This window comes from Mirounga leonina, unplaced genomic scaffold (assembly GCF_011800145.1).
Source record: "Mirounga leonina isolate KUSES-001 unplaced genomic scaffold, KU_Mleo_1.0 Mir_331, whole genome shotgun sequence".
NCBI lineage: Eukaryota > Metazoa > Chordata > Mammalia > Carnivora > Phocidae > Mirounga > Mirounga leonina.
Genome location: NW_023270687.1, coordinates 1 through 16,453, shown reverse-complemented (window position 1 = coordinate 16,453; position 16,453 = coordinate 1). Strand labels below are relative to the sequence as shown.

General features: G+C 40.7%; 1 protein-coding gene across 2 annotated transcripts in view; it reads right to left on the bottom strand.

Moving 5' to 3' along the window:
* MASTL (microtubule associated serine/threonine kinase like) overlaps positions 1 to 13,483 on the bottom strand; it is a 35,513-nt gene extending 22,030 nt beyond the window's left edge. For both annotated transcript variants that reach the window (XM_035029895.1, XM_035029897.1), the window contains exons 1-2: positions 11,935 to 13,483; positions 9,213 to 9,350 (exon numbers count right to left, since the gene is read on the bottom strand). In XM_035029895.1, the coding sequence (XP_034885786.1) occupies positions 9,213 to 9,350; positions 11,935 to 12,120 (324 nt within the window). In that variant the 5' untranslated portion in view covers positions 12,121 to 13,483. The remainder of the gene's footprint in view (positions 1 to 9,212; positions 9,351 to 11,934) is intronic.
* Positions 13,484 to 16,453: the final 2,970 nt, after the last annotated feature.

Sequence of the window (16,453 nt, the reverse complement as noted above, 5' to 3'; positions counted from 1 at the left end):
GAGCATTTTGCCCATTTGCTTTCTTCCTCTCCACACATATGAATATGAAATAAATGTTTGTTAATAACATAATTGTTACATAATTAAAAAAGGAACACAATTATTAACATAAATATCTTAAACGCATGATTTTTATTCAGACTAAACAGTTTAAAAAATGTGACAACATTAACAACTGCTATTTATAGCTTTAAAGTTTTTGCTAAATAACTGGAGAATAAAGTTGAAGAGGTCATGACCTGTCACCACAAAATTCTTTTTCATGTATCTCCTAACAAGGATATTCTTACATAACTACAGCATAATAAAATTCCAGGAATTTAACACTAATATAATACTATTATCTAATTGATATTGTCCATATTCAAATTTCTCTGAGTATCTAAATAAATGTCCTTGATAAGACTTCTCACTCCCCTGCCCAAGCCAGGACCCCCATGGTATTTAGTTATCATGTCTCTTTAGTCTCCTTTAATCTGGGACAGATTTTCGCCTTTTAGTCTTTCTTGACATTTGATTATCTCCTCATTATTCAATTCAGGTTTGCATTTTTGGCAGTAATTGTAAATAAGTAATGTTGACTCTTTCTTAGAGACACTCCCACCAGATGAGACACCTAATGTCAGCATGTTCCATTACTGGGGATGTTGACTTTGATCACTTGTTAAGGTGGGACTTCCAGATTTCTCCAATGAAGAAGTACTTTTTTTAACCCCCTTGATAATTAATTAGTAATGGGGGAAATACATTGAGAGTATGTAAAAAACCTGTTTCCCAACAAATCTGCAAGCACTGATCTTAGCATCATGTGACCACAGATGATTTTTGTCTGAATTCAATATTGCTATGTGGTTGCAAAGCTCTATTATTCCTCCTTCTACATGCACTAGTCATTATTCTCAAAAATTTGTATAGTTTTAAGGTATAAAATACTGCCTAGTGAGAACTTCATAAAACAAATTCCTTTCTTTCCTCTTTAGGTCGGGAGTTTCCCTGGTATATACAGGTTAGTCAATGTTTGTTGAGGAGATCAATCATTAACACATTTACTAAGCCCAAAATCTGTGCTACACACTGTGCTAGAACTGAGAATATAAGCATGAATAAGGTGTCTCTGCACTGAAAGAGTTTATAATTTAGTAGTAGGTAAATAAATAAGTAAACAGATACTTTATTTGAGCTCATGATAATGTTTATTTGCTTACATCCTCATCAACAATAATTATTGATCCTTTTTATTTTTGTCAATCTAAGAAAAAATGGACTTGCTTAAATGTTTATTTAAGATTTAGGATCTTTACACTATTTTTTTTTAAAATTTTTTCTTTTATTTTATTATTTTTTAAAGATTTTATTTATTTGACAGAGAGAGAGAGATAGCGAGAGAGGGAACACAAGCAGGGGGAGTGGGAGGGGGAGAAGCAGGCTTCCCGCTGAGCAGGGAGCCTGATGCGGGGCTTGATTTCAGGACTCTGGGATCATGACCTGAGCCGAAGGCAGATGCTTAACTGACTGAGCAACCCAGGCGCCCCATTTTACACTACTTTTTTTTTTTTTAAAGATTTTATTTTTAAGTAATCTCTACCCAACATGGGGCTTGAACCCCAACCCTAAGATCAAGAATCACATGCTCCACTGACTGAGCCAGCCAGGTGTTCCTATTTTTGGTCTTTTATGTGTCTTCTGTGAATCACTTCTATTCTTTGCCCATTTTTCTACTGGGGTATTTAATTCTTTCTTATTGATGTATAAAATCTGTTTATATAGGAGTAAAATTAGCCTTTTGTGTATTTTATGAAAAATATTTTCTCCAAACTTGCTATTTGATTAGGTAAATGGTATTTTGTGTCTATATATGTTTTATTTTGTACTTAAAATACCTACACCAATTTACGATTAAAAAATATTCCCATGAGTTTTCTTCCAGTACTTTTTTTTTTTGAAAGATTTTATTTTATTTATTTAAGAGAGAGAGCACATGCGAGAGAGTATGAGCCGGGCAAGGGGCAAAGGGAGAGGGAGAAGCAGACTCTCCACTGAGCAAGGAGCCCGATGGGGCTCAATCCCAGGACCGTGGGATCATGACCTGAGTTGAAGGCAGACACTTAACCAACTGAGCCACCCATTGCCCCTTCTTCTAGTACTTTTATGGATTCCCTTTTTTAAGTAGAAATCTACGATACAAAAGGGAAACAAATGACCATAGCACTATCTTAAGCTTCATAATCAAGCAAAAAATGATTTCAAGTGACTTCAAAAAACAAAAAAAGAATTTTGATAGTATATCCCAAGGATAAAAAGAACTGCAAAAAAAAAAAAAAAAAACAAACCTAAATTGAATTGTTTTAGTGTTAGTATAACAATATTGACCCAACAAACAAGAGCCTAGGGCCGGATGGCTTCCCAGGGGAATTCTACCAAACACTTAAAGAAAAATTAATACCTATTCTTCTGAAGGAAAACTTCCAAACTCTTTCTATGAGGCCAGCATTACCTTGATCCCAAAACCAGACAAAGAACCCACCAAAAAGGAAAATTACAGACCGATCGCCCTGATGAACATGGATGCAAAAATTCTCACCAAAATACTAGTCAATAGGATCCAACAGTACATTAAAAGGATTATTCACCACAACCAAGTGGGATTCATTCCTGGGCTGCAAACGTGGTTCAACATCCGCAAATCAATCAATATAATACACTACATTAATAAAAGAAAGGACAAGAACCATATGATCCTCTCAATAGATGCAGAAAAAGCATTTGACAAAGTACAGCATCCTTTCTTGATCAGAACTCTTCATGGTGCAGGGATAGAGGGAACATACCTCAATACCATAAAAGCCATCTACGAAAAGCCCACAGTGAGTATCATTCTCAGTGGGGAGAAACTGAGAGCTTTCCCCTAAGGTCAGGAACATGGCAGGGATGTCCACTCTCACCACTGCTGTTCAACATAGTACTAGAAGTCCTAGCCTCAGCAATCAGACAACGAAAAGAAATAAAAGGCATCAGAATTGGCAAAGAAGAAGTCAAACTCTCATTCTTCAGAGATGACATGATACTCTATGTGAAAAACCCAAAAGACTCCACCCCAAAATTGCTAGAACTCATACAGGAATTCAGCAAAGTAGCAGGATATAAAATCAATGCACAGAAATGAGTTGCATTTCTATACACCAACAATGAGAAAGAAAGAGAAATTAAGGAGTTGAACCCATTTAGAATGGCACCGAAAACCATAAGATATCTAGGAATAAACCTAATGAAGGAGGCAAAGGATCTGTACACTGAAAAGTATAGAACACTCATGAGAGAAACTGAGGAAGACACAGAGAAAGGGAAAAACATTCTATGCTCATGGATTGGAAGAACAAATATTGTTAAACTGTCTATGCTATCTAGAGCAATCTATACATTCAATGTAATCCCTATCAAAATACCATCAACTTTTTTCAAAGAAACAAACAAAAATCCTAAAATTTGTATGGAACCAGAAGAGACCCCAAATAGCCAAAGGAATGTTGAAAAAGAAAACCAAAGCTGGTGGTTCACAATTCTGGACTTTAAGCTCTATGACAAAGCTCTTAATCATCAAGACAGTATGGTACTGGCACAAAAACAGACACATTGGCCAATGAAACAGAACAGAGAACCCAGAAATGGACCCTCAACTCTATGGTCAACTAATCTTCGACAAAGCAGGAAAGAATAGCCAATGGAAAAAAGACAGTCTCTTCAACAAATGGTGTTGGGAAAATTGGACAGCCACATGCAGAAGAATGAAACTGGACCATTTCCTTACACCATACACAAAAATAGATTCAAAATGGATGAAAGACGTAAATGTGAAACAGGAATCCATCAAAATCCTAGCGGAGAATACAGGTAGCAACCTCTTCGACCTCAGCCACAGCAACTTCTTGCTAGACATGTCTCCAAAGGCAAGGGAAGCAAGGGTAAAAATGAACTATTGGGACTTCATCAAGATAAAAAATTTTTGCACAGCAGAGGAAACAGTCAACAAAACCAAAAGACAACTGACAGAATGGAAGAAGATATTTGCAACTGACATATGAGATAAAGGGCTAGTATCCAAAATCTATAAAGAACTTACCAAACTCAACACCCAAAGAATAAATAATCCAATCAAGAAATGGGCAGAAGACATGAACAGACTTTTCTCCAAAGACATCCAAATGGCAACAGACACATGAAAAAAATGCTCCATGTCCCTTGGCATCAGGGAAATACAAATCAAAACCACAGTGAGATACCGCCTCACACTGGTCAGAATGGCTAAAAATAACAACTCAGGAAACGATAGATGTTGGTGAGGATGCAGAGAAAGGGGAACCCTCCTACACTGTTGGTGGGAATGCAAGCTGGTGCAGCCACTCCGGAGAACAGTATGGAGGTTCCTCAAAAAGTTGAAAATAGAGCTACCCTACAACCCAGCAACTGCACTACTGGGCATTTACCCCAAAGATACAAATGTAGTGATCTGAAGGGGCACCTGCACCCCAATATTTATAGTAGCAATGTCCACAATAGCCAAAATATGGAAAGAGCTCAGATGTTCACCGACAGATGGATAAAGAAAATGTGTGTGTACACACACACACACACACACAATGGAATATTATGCAGCCATCAAAAATTGAAATCTTGTCATTTGCAACAACATGGATGGAACTAGAGGGTATTATGCTAAGCAAAAATTAGTCAATCAGAGAAAGACAATTATCATACGATCTCAATGATACATGGAATTTAAGAAACAAGGCAGAGGATCACAGGGGAAGAGAGGAAAAAATAAAACAAGATGAAGCCAGAGAGGGAGACAAACCATGAGACTCTTAATCTCAGGAAACAAACTGAGGGTTGCAGGTGGGGGGGTGGGGGGGTGGAGGTATGGGGTAACAGGGTGATGGACATTAAGGAGGGCATGTGATGTAATGAGCACTGGGTATTATATAACACTGATGAATCACAGACCTGTACCTCTGAAACCAATAATACATTATATGTTAATTAATTGAATTAAAATTAAAAGAAAACAATATTGATATTGTTATTTTGAAAGTATTAGATATACATAATGTTATAAGTTAAAGCAAACCAGTAATTATGTTAATGTTGTTAAGAACCCAGATGGTCAGGGTAAAAGAATACATTTTTTTCAAAATATTTTTATAGGTTATATATTTTCAAAGATGAGGAGTAAAAATTCTATAATTTCCCATTGAATTGGAAATTTCAGCATGTACTTATGATATATTTTTCTCCTTCTCTAAAAATGTTATGGAGCCTGGGTGGCTCAGTTGGTTAAGTGGCCAACTCGATTTCAGCTCTGGTCATGATCTCAGGGTCGTGAGATCGAGTCCCGCATTGGGCTCTGTGCTGGGCATGGAGCCTGTTTAAGATTCTTTCTCTCCCTCTACTCTCCCCCTTCTAAAAAAAAATGTTATAAAATACATAAGTCACAGGGATGAAAAGTACAGCACAGGAAATATAGTCAATGACACTGCAATAACTTTGGTGACAGATGGCAACTAGACTTACTGTGGGGATCATTTCATAATCTATAAAATCCTATGATTTACACCTGAAACTAATAGGATATTGTTTTTAATCTTTTTAATCTTTTAATTCTTCCTGGTGCTCTCTAATGCCTTTACTCCATACTGTTCCATATACCCTGTGTGATTAAATAGTTCTCTACCTTTTTTGCGAATGGAATACGTCAATGTTTCCTTCTTTTTCTGTAAAGAGCCAGATAGTAAATATTTTAGGCTTTGCAAGCCATATAGTCTGTGTGGCAACTACCTCACTCTTCTGATGTGGCACAAGAGCAGCCATAGATAATAAGTAAACAAAAGGATGCGGTTATGTTCCAATAAAATGTATTTAGTCATGGTAATTCAAATTTCATATAGTTTTCATGTATCACAAAATATTATTCTTCCTTCGATTTTTTTCAACATTTTAAAAATGTCAAAACTATTCTCAGCTCACAGACTGTACAGAAACAGTGGGCCAGATTTGGCTCACCACAGGCTTAAAAGATGGAAAGTCAATTATTCTTTTTTTTTTTTTTAAAGATTTTATTTATTTATTTGACAGAGAGAGACACAGCGAGAGAGGGAACACAAGCAGGGGGAGTGGGAGAGGGAGAAGCAGGCTTCCCGCCGAGCAGGGAGCCCGATGTGGGACTCGATCCCAGGACCTTGGGATCATGACCTGAGCTGAAGGCAGTCGCTTAACCAACTGAGCCACCCAGGCGCCCGGAAAGTCAATTATTCTTACAGTATTTAGTTTTCACCTTCTTACTGCTACTCTGTATTTTTTTTTAAGATTTTTTTTTTTTTTTATTTGAGAGAGAGAGAATGAGAGAGAGAGCACATGAGAGGGGGGAGGGTCAGAGGGAGAAGCAGACTCCCTGCCGAGCAGGGAGCCCGATGCGGGACTCGATCCTGGGACTCCAGGATCATGACCTGAGCCGAAGGCAGTCGCTTAACCAACTGAGCCACCCAGGCGCCCTTTTTCAACTCTCTCAGACAGTGAACCATCCTATAAAGTAGACCCGCATATCTGCCTTTCTTAGAACCTAGGGGGTCTCCTGAAGGACTCTGAGGGTGAATTCCCTCAATATAAATTTGTATCTTTGCTTCAAAACCCTTCCCCACAGCATTACCAGGTCTTGTCTCTTACAGAGAAGGTCATTACAACCAGGTACTGCAATTCATGCTAAGGTATTTGTTGGAGTGTTGTTTAGAATTGTAAAAGAACCCAAACCAACTCATTAATAGGACATTTGTTATAAAAATTACAGAATTCCTAAATAAATCCATGTAATTCTGTGTAGCTATTAGAAAGGATGAGGTCACCAGGAAGTGGAAAAAAATATGTAGAATAGTAAGTATAATATGATCACATTTCATGTACTTAAACTGTGTAAAAAATTTTATTGATCCTGAATTAGTCCTAATGCAAAAAGGTGCTAAATAGGGTGCTCACCACTGTCCTAGAAAAACTTCTTATTCTCCAAAGTTTTCTGGTCTTCCCATTAAGTCTTTGAAACCACATTTAATGTCAGTTTAAATATACTCACAGATTTACTGAAAGACTAGAAATGGACTTAACCATCAGGTACCAAAAGAGTTTTAGGGTTGACTCTATTTTTATAGTCTATCCTGAGTTTTCAGGTGTACAGTCTGAAGCTGGATATCAGGTTCTGTTCAGTTTCAAGCTTTTGATATAGCAAAAAGTTGAAGTGTCGCACAATTATGTTCCACAGACTTACAAGAGACCTTTACCATATCGAGGATAAAGGGATTCCACTCCCAGAAGGCAAATCAAATTATAAAAGGAATGAGTGTTCTGTTGGTAAACTACATATTTGGGGTCTAAAATCTACATCCTAAGACCCATCCATTCATAGAAAACCGTTTGTGCATACTGAACAGAAGCTGTTGGAGACACCAAACATTTAATCCAGAGACCATCTCAGGAGTCAGATCTCCAGAATTTGTAGTCAAAATATCTTCACCAATTCCCGCTCCCTCAGATTCTTCATTAGAAATGAAAAGCAAGGGGCGTCTGGGTGGCTCAGTCGTTAAGTGTCTGCCTTCGGCTCAGGTCATGGTCCCAGGGTCCTGGGATGGAGCCCTGCATCGGGCTCCCTGCTCTGCGGGGAGCCTGCTTCTCCCTCTCCCACTCCCCCTGCTTTTGTTCCCTCTCTCGCTGTCTCTCTCTCTCTCTCTCTGTTAAATAAATAAATAAGTCAATCTTAAAAAAAAAAAAAAAAAGAAAAGCAAGCAACTCTCAAAGTGCACATGCTCAAAACCCACCACTTCCCAATACTTTCCTTACTATATACCAAACTTTATATAGTATTCCTAGTATATGTCCTTTACTTACCAATATTTTTAGCACTATGTGCCAGATACTGTTCTACATGCTTTATATTAACCTATTAAAATTTCATAACAACCTCTGAGGTAGGTACTATTATGGGATAGTTAGTTTTTATGTATCAATTTGGCTAATCCATAGTACTCAGAGATTTGGTGAAACATGAACCTAAATGTTGCTGTGAAGTTGTGTTTTATTTTTTTTAAAGATTTTATTTATTTGACAGAGAGAGACACAGCGAGAGAGGGAACACAAGCAGGGGAGTGGGAGAGGGAGAAGCAGGCCTCCCGCTGAGCAGGTAGCCTGATGTGGGGCTCAAACCCAGGACCCTGGGATCATGACCTGAACTGAAGGCAGACGCTTAACGACTAAGCCACCCAGGCGCCCCTGAAGTTGTGTTTTAGATGAGATTAACATTTAGGTAGACTTTGAGTAAAAGCTGATGACCCTCCATAATCTGGGTGGACCCCATCCAGTCAGTTGAAGGCATTAAAAGAAAAAAGATCAAGGTGTTGTCCTCCATGCCCCCACCTCCACCCCACCCCAAGAAGAAGGAATTCTGCTTCTACACTGCTTTTGGACCTGAGTTACAACATCAACTCTTCCCTGGGTCTACAGGCTGCTGGCTTACCCTGCAAGATTTCAGACTTGCCAATCCTGACAATCACATAGAGCAAGTCCTTAAATCCCCACCCTACACACACACACACACACACACACACACACACACACTCTATTAGTTCTTTTTCTCCAGAGAACCCTGGCCCATACAACAGGTACGGGAACTTGGCCAAAGTCATAAAGATAGTAAGTGCAAAATTTGTAATTCAAACCTAAGTACTCTAAACCCAGAGACTATATTCTTTTTTTTTAATTATATATATTTTTAAATTTTTATTTACTTTTTAAAAAAGATTTTATTTATTTATTTGACAGAGAGATAAAGGGAGAGAGAGAGCACAAGCAGGGGGAGTGGCAGGCAGAGGGAGAGGGAGAAGCAGGCTCTCCAGTGAGCAGAGAGCCCAATGTGGGGCTCAATCGCAGGACCCCGGGATCATGACCTGAGCCAAAGGCAGACGCTCAACCAACTGAGCCACCCAGGCACCCCTTAAAGATTTATTTTTAAGTAATCTCTACACCCAATGTGGGGCTTGAATTCACAACCCTGAGATCAAACAATTGCATGCTCTACTGGCTGAGCCAGCCAAGTGCCACCCTCCCCAATTGTATTCTTAAGTCAATGAATTCAGTGATTGCTAATGTGTAAAGAAAAAAATGTAAAATTATTTACTTACCAAGTAGACATTGTTTGCTGACTGTAGTGAATAATACAAATGGACAATGAAAGGACTTTTGCTCAGTGCTAGTGCATCCCTCTCAGCTTGTACCTGATGAGTCATATTTTTGTTGATCATATCTGCTTTTTTGACAACCTATGGTAGACAACATAACAGTACATTCATTTTATTTTTTATTACAAAAGTGTTTTCAGGTTTCAGAGTTGCCTTTGTGAAAACAACCAGAGAGAGAAAACATAGATGTCATTGTCATTGCCCTCAGGAAACTGTCAGAAAAACAGCTAATATGGTAAAACAAAACTAAACTTTCTTTAAGAGAACTACTTATTTTAGCATCAAGTGGCAAAAGTATCACATCCCTTTTGAGAAGGAAAAAAGAAGTAAACAAATGCTTCCCTAGTGCTCTACATATTAGTAGAAAAAAAATTCCATTCTACTATTCTTATAACAAATTCAAAGGTGGTAATGTTCCTAATAAGCCCCCAGATAATCAGGAACCTAGGCACAGATAATTAGCAGCTAATAAATTTTCTTTAACTTCTGATTCTTTGATGGATGGGAACTGAGTCAGAAAGAGGAAGAATATAGGAAGTTTGTTTGCCTAGAAAAAAATCTTAATAGTTAAAACTACTGAAAGTTAACAGTCTCAAATGCTGTCTTACAGAAAATAACAAATTACTCTTTTCAAATTTCAAGGTAATTGGTACAGAAGCAAAACTGTAATATAATCTATATTAAAATTGGGGCACTAAACTGAAGTCAGTAACATTGAGATCAATTGTCAGGATGATTAAAAGACATATTGCTTCCAGAGACTCATTAGAGTAATAAAATCAATATTAATGTGTATAATTAATACACTATAAATTCCAGCCTTATATCCTTCCATAAGAAAATTGAGGGAAATTGTCAAAGTCAGTCTGTAACATGATTTCACCTATCATTTCACTAGATTGGAAGTTCTGTGAAGGCATTTTTATTTTGTTCACCACTGCACCCTAGATCCTAAACACAAAGGGCATACTCAACAAATATTCATCGAGAAAATGAATTGGTGTTTTTATTTCAACAACTGATAATGACTGATTAGGAAGTATTGTAGAAGGAAAAGCAAAAAATTGGTGGAACATATGAATCAAGGAAGAATTAATTTCAATGGAGTGGGTCTGAAAGGTCAGGTAAGGTTTGAAGAGGAGCCAAGCGATGTGGGATTCCCGGGATCAAGACCTGAGCCGAAGGCAGACGCTCAACCGACTGAGCCACTTTGGCGCCCTATGATTGCTTTTCTAAGGAGTTTGGACTTTAGCTTGCAAGCCACAGCCTAAGGAGGGGATGAAAAAATTAGGGATTCTATTTAGAGGCCTATTCCAATAGACTAGGTATGTAAATGAAGGTTTGATGAATCTCAAAAATGCTGTCCAGTAAAAACAAAAAACAAAAAACCCAAATGCAAAAGACTATATACTGCATGATTCCATCTACATGCGATGTAGAGAAAAGGCAAACCTATAGAGATAGAAAGTAGATTGCTGGTATCCTGGGGCTAGGGGTGTTAGAGGGAGGTACTGCAGACAGGCAGGAGATCTTTTTAGGGTGATGGATATGTTCTAAAATTGGATTGTGTTGATAGTTACCCAATCTTTAATTTACCAAAAATTGACTTGTACTTTTAAAAAGGAAGGGAGGGAGGGAAAAGGGGAGGGAGGGAGTAGGAAAAAAACAAAAGAAAGAAAAAATGAAGTCCTGTATTTGGATAGTCTTGGGAATGGAATGGAAGAGATAATAAGAAATATGAGACAGAATTGACAGGACTAGTTGAGACATTGGTTATATAGATGAAGTAAAGTTAAAATGATTCAAGTTTCTAGGCTGAATGACAGTGATGAAAGTGATTTTATTAAACGGAGAGAGGGAATACAGAAGATTCAGTGTTGAAGCAGGCAATGTGAGGCAAGTACAATTCCAAGATACCTGGTAGATATTCACATAGCAATGTTGAACAGAAAGTTGAAACTGCATCAGCGCTCAGACCGCTGGCTTCTTTCCTTTATCATGTTCACTCAGTGCTGAAATAAGAGTAACCTGAAACTATGGAGTGGGTGAGGACCAAGAGTGGCCAGAAGAGCCTCAAATACATTGAAAGCTCTTGAGTGCTTTTGTAATGTTATTATATACTGCTGCAAGGATAAAGGAGTGACACGTTCTAACATGTTTCAGTTTAGTCTTTAATTGTTTCAGGGGCGCCTGAGAGGCTCAGTTGGTTAAGCGACTGCCTTCAGCTCAGGTCATGATCCCAGTCCTGGGATCGAGCCCCGCATCGGGCTCCCTGCTCGGCGGGAAGCCTGCTTCTCCCTCTCGCACTCCCCCTGCTTGTGTTCCCTCTCTCGCTGTCTCTCTCTCTCTGTCAAATAAATAAATAAATAAAATCTTAAAAAAACTAATTGTTTCAAATTTAATGTTTCCAACTTAATCCCGGTCAAGGTCAAGGTGGTAAAAAGGATTCAGAAATCCTGGCGTATCCTAGGCATTGGCGGTGTGAAAAGAAGGGTGGGGCAGAGGCGAGACAACCCAGCCTGCCGGCGATCTTGTCACCCCAAGAAAGAAGTCATATCACAGGGCTATAAAGGCTCCTATGGCCCTGGGGCCTGCCCAATTCGGGGGCAGGAAAGAGGGCCGAAGGTCCGGACTCTTTCCCTTTCTTTACTCCCCGACTTCTTACCTTCACAGCATACAACCTGCTGCCTTTCTGCCCGAGATACACCTTCCCAAAGGCGCCACGGCTAATGGGCTTCACTATGGTGAACTCCTCAATGGAGGGAGGTCTTGGCACCAGGATCCTATTCACGCACTTCCCCGTCATCGCGTCTCCTTCACTCTCCTTCTCGCTCCCCGCAGCGGGCTCCATCGTCCGCCAGCCCAGACGGAAGCCGGCAGCATCAGCTAAGGCCCTTTCCGAGCCACAACTCCCGCCAACCGGGTTCAAAGGAAGACCCCGCCCACGCAGTCCGTCGTCAGTGACGTCATCGCGTTGCCGCGCTCGCCGCGCCGAGCCCAGCGCAGTCCCGCCCGGGCACCTCCTGTTCCTCCGCGCGGAAGTACCCAATGGCGGTGAGGGCGGGGACGTTGGGAAATTCTCCAACCAAGCTCAGACTCTTCGAGGGCGGTGACAGCGGCCCTATTATTTCATTTGTAATAATGGAGGAGGTACAGAGTCTTTGGCCTACAAGAGAAAGGGGCTACTGCTCGGACTTGAATCTCAATCGCAGAATTGAGGTTTCTCCTGACCTCCAATTGAGGTTGGTGGGACCCTGCCCTCCTCTCACTTTTGCTTTGTTTTGTTTTGTCTGTTTTTTACTCCTTCGCGACTTCGCACCCTCGCGAGAAATGTAAGCCACTTCGGTCTGGCTAGTGGAAATCAGAGAATGTGGAAAAGCTGGATGAGCAGGAAGTCCGTGGCTGGCCCTGCCATCTGACATATAAACAGGATGTAATTTGCCTGACTGAAGCGGATTAGGACCAACAGGAGGAATTTTCGATTTACTGTGGGGAAGATAAAGAGCACCAAATAGTAGCAAAAGAGTTTATCGTGCCTCAAGGCCCAGTCGGAAAAGAGGAAGGTATTGGAAGATTTGATAAGTTGGTGTACAAAGATTTAACAGGGTCAATGCCGTCCCCCCTTAAAAAAAAATAAGACCAGAGAGAGAGCTCGGGGATCCCGCGCTTGTATTAGTCAACGTGAACATCAACTAGCTTGCGGGCCAGGGTGCCTCAGCTGCTGCAGTAGATACGTCAGTCGGGGAAAGGGGGAGCCCCCGGCGTATTCCCCTGCCTTGCCCACCTGCCCCGGAAGTAGCGTTGCCTTGGAGCCTTGCCTTCCGGGGCAGATTGTCTGTTGTTGCCGCAGCTGTGAGAAGGGGAGGCCATTTTCTGTTTCTAGGAAGAGTGAGAGCTACGGGGAGAGGGGAAAGGAAAAGGGAAGAAGGGCTCAGCACCTCCCCGGCGAGCCGTGGACAGAGGGGCACTTTCGGCAGGCGGGTGAGGTCGCTGAGGGCCCGGAGATGTTTTCCCTGTCGAGTACGGTGCAGCCCCAGGTGAGTCTGGCGTCCGGTCCTTTTTTTCGCCCCTCCTGTTTGCCGTTTGCGTTTCGTAGAAGCGGTTTCTCGTTTGGGATCCTGGGAGGGAAGCGATCAACCCAAAGCGAGTCCTAGGGTTGAGAAGAGATCAGCGGCTACGCTGAGAGTGAAAGGCGGACGATGTAGCAGGGATCGATATGATGGAGACGCTGGTTTATCGAGTTGATAGTGTGGAATTTTTACTAGAGAATCCATTAGGCTTTGTTCAGTGCCGGACATTCTGGGGTGCGGGGTGCGGAGTGAGGATGGAAACGCCTTTGCCTTAGATGTAAAGGGAGCAAGTAATGTTTTCTTTCCATCTTATCGCCTCTCCAGGGATTTACTGTAACAACCCCGATACCCACTACTTTCTTTCCTTTTTAAATGGAATTTAACTCAAACATGTTGTAATAATTTGAATACCACGAATTTTCTTTCTTTCCTTCCTTCCTTGCCAGAAAAGACTAATAAACATATTTTTAAGTTATTGAATGCTTGCGTTACTCTTTGTATTTAGCCTCTTTCCCATTTTTTCATAGAGCAAAAAATAGGGCAGAAAAACATCATTCCCAGGGTTTTTAATTATCTTCTTTCAGGAGTAATCACTTGTGACAATGTTTTATCCTTGGTTCATTTAAAAATCTTTTTTTTTAAAGATTTTATTTATTTATTTGACAGAGAGACACAGCGAGAGAGGGAACACAAGCAGGGGGAGTGGGAGAGGGAGAAGCAGGCTTCCCGCGGAGCAGGGAGCCCGATGCCAGGCTCAATCCCAGAACCCTGGGATCATGACCTGAGCCCAAGGCAGACGCTTAACGACTGAGCCACCCAGGCGCCCCTAAAAATCTTTTTTTTTATGGCAACATTTTGATAGTTGTTTTTTTTTTTTGGAGTTCTCAGTTTTGCAAATGAACAGTTTGTGAACATATTCAGATTTTAAGATAATTTCTAATACTTTAGTTTCAGCATATAATTACGTTTCTTTGTGTAACCCCACTGTCTTGGTTTTTTTGTTTTGTTTTGTTTTTTTGTTAGTACTGGCTGGATAATCGAAAATGAGTGATTATTTATTGGGCACCAGTAATGTGCCTGCCAGGTGGACAAAACAAATGTGGAATCTTGATGGTGATATGAAGAAAAATTGAATAAGAGTTAGCCAGGTGAAGAGTGAATGGAAGTGAACAGGTATCTCAGGTATATGCAAGGATATCTGGAGGTCCTGAGATAGGGAAGAGCTTAGCTTCTTGGAGGAACAAAAATAAGGCCAGTCTGGCTAGAATGTAGTGATTAAAGGGTGTGATGACAGAAATGAGATTGTGGAGAAGCCTTAGGCAGATCATACAGGAGGTTATATTAAGGTCCTTTTTTTTTTTTTTAAGGTTTTATATATTTATGGGGGGGGCAGAGGGAGAAGGAGAAGCAGACTCCCCGCTGAGCAGGGAGCCCTAATGCAGGGCTTGATCCCAACGCAGGGCTCCATCTCAAGACCCTGGGATCATGACCTGAGCCGAAGGCAGACGCTTAACGGTCCACCTATCCGACTGAGCCACAGGTGCCCCTAATAAGGAACTTCGGATTTCATTTTAAGTGTATTGGGAACCATTGGATGTTTTTAAGCACAGAAATCTGTGATCAGATTTACATTTTCAGTAGATCACTCTGGCTTCTGTGGAGAATGTAGAAGGGCAAAAGTAGAAGTGTTTTCAGTTAAGGATGTTATTGCAGTAATCCAGGAGGGGGATAATGCGCCACTACAGCGGAAGCAATGGTTATGGAAAGAAGGCAATGAGTTAGCTTTTTTGGTTTGTTTTGTTTTGTACAAAGAGTAGAATTTTTTGTTGTTGTTTAAAGATTTTATTTATTTATTTATTGTCAGAGAGAGAGAGAGAGAGCAGGAACACAAGCAGAGGGAGTGGGAGAGGGAGAAGCAGGCTTCCCGCCGAGCAGAGAGCCCGATGCGGGACTCGATCCCAGGACTCTGGGATCATGACCTGAGCCGAAGGCAGACGCTTAACGACTGAGCTACCCAGACGCCCGCAAAGAGTAGAATTTAATGAGGGATTGGATATAAGGGATGATGGAAAGAAGTGTTTCTGGTTTGATCAGCCGGATGTATGAAAATGTTATTTACCAATATGACAGTATCTGTGTAACCAAACTCAAGGAAGGGGTTTGCCACTTGAGATGCATCAGACTGAACGAAACCCAAGGAAGTGCTGAAAACAAAGAACTTTATTACTTGTTACAAGTAAGGAGACATACGGCTCTCAAAGCACTCTCTGTTGGTGGGGTTAGTATAGGGAAGCTTTTATTCAGTGTATTAGGGGGTGGGGCAGGGAGTTCACGTAAGCACTTCCGTTCAATTACTCATGCCCAGAATGTCAATGTGCTAGTTCAAAAAAATGGTGGAGAGGTCCATCTCTAGGAGATCTTGGTAGTATAATGAGCTAAAGGTAACTTCAGGACAACTCAGGGGGACTTCTCTGCAGCTCCTCAGGTCCAGTCCAGCTCATACTGGCTCACATAAGGGGCTGTCAGGGGAGACACAGCTAGCAAGGGGCTCCCAGGTGAAACATCATGTCTCCTTGGCTGGAACTGTTGGTTCTACAAAACAAAACATATTCCTTCCCTGCTTTTGTTCCTTTCCTTCCTCTCTTCTGCTGATAGCTTTCCATCCTCTTACTTGAGTAACTTCTTGTTGCATCCTAGCTTACATCTGGAGGAGTCCTACCAGTTGTTAGAAAAAGAAGTCTGACTTGACCTGTTGAAAACCTTTTAAACCTTTAAACCTTTTAAAATTGAACTTCAAGAGGTTTATATCAAGAAGACTCAATTTTAGGAGAATTTATCATCAGCTGGATGGAGAGTTAGTGGTATGTGATGTTGGTAGAGATGGTGAAGTTATTTTGTGTACTATAGGCAGGCTTAACTGGGCTCATATAGGACCCTTATGCATTTTATGCTTTGAAAGATGGTAAACACTTGTAATTCCTGGTTGCTTAATCCATTGAATATGTCTGAATTAATTTTTTTTTGAGGTTTTATTTATTTAATTGAGAGAGAGAAATAGAGAGTGAGAAACAGCATGAGAGGGGAGAGGATTAGAGGGAGAAGCAGGCTTCCCGC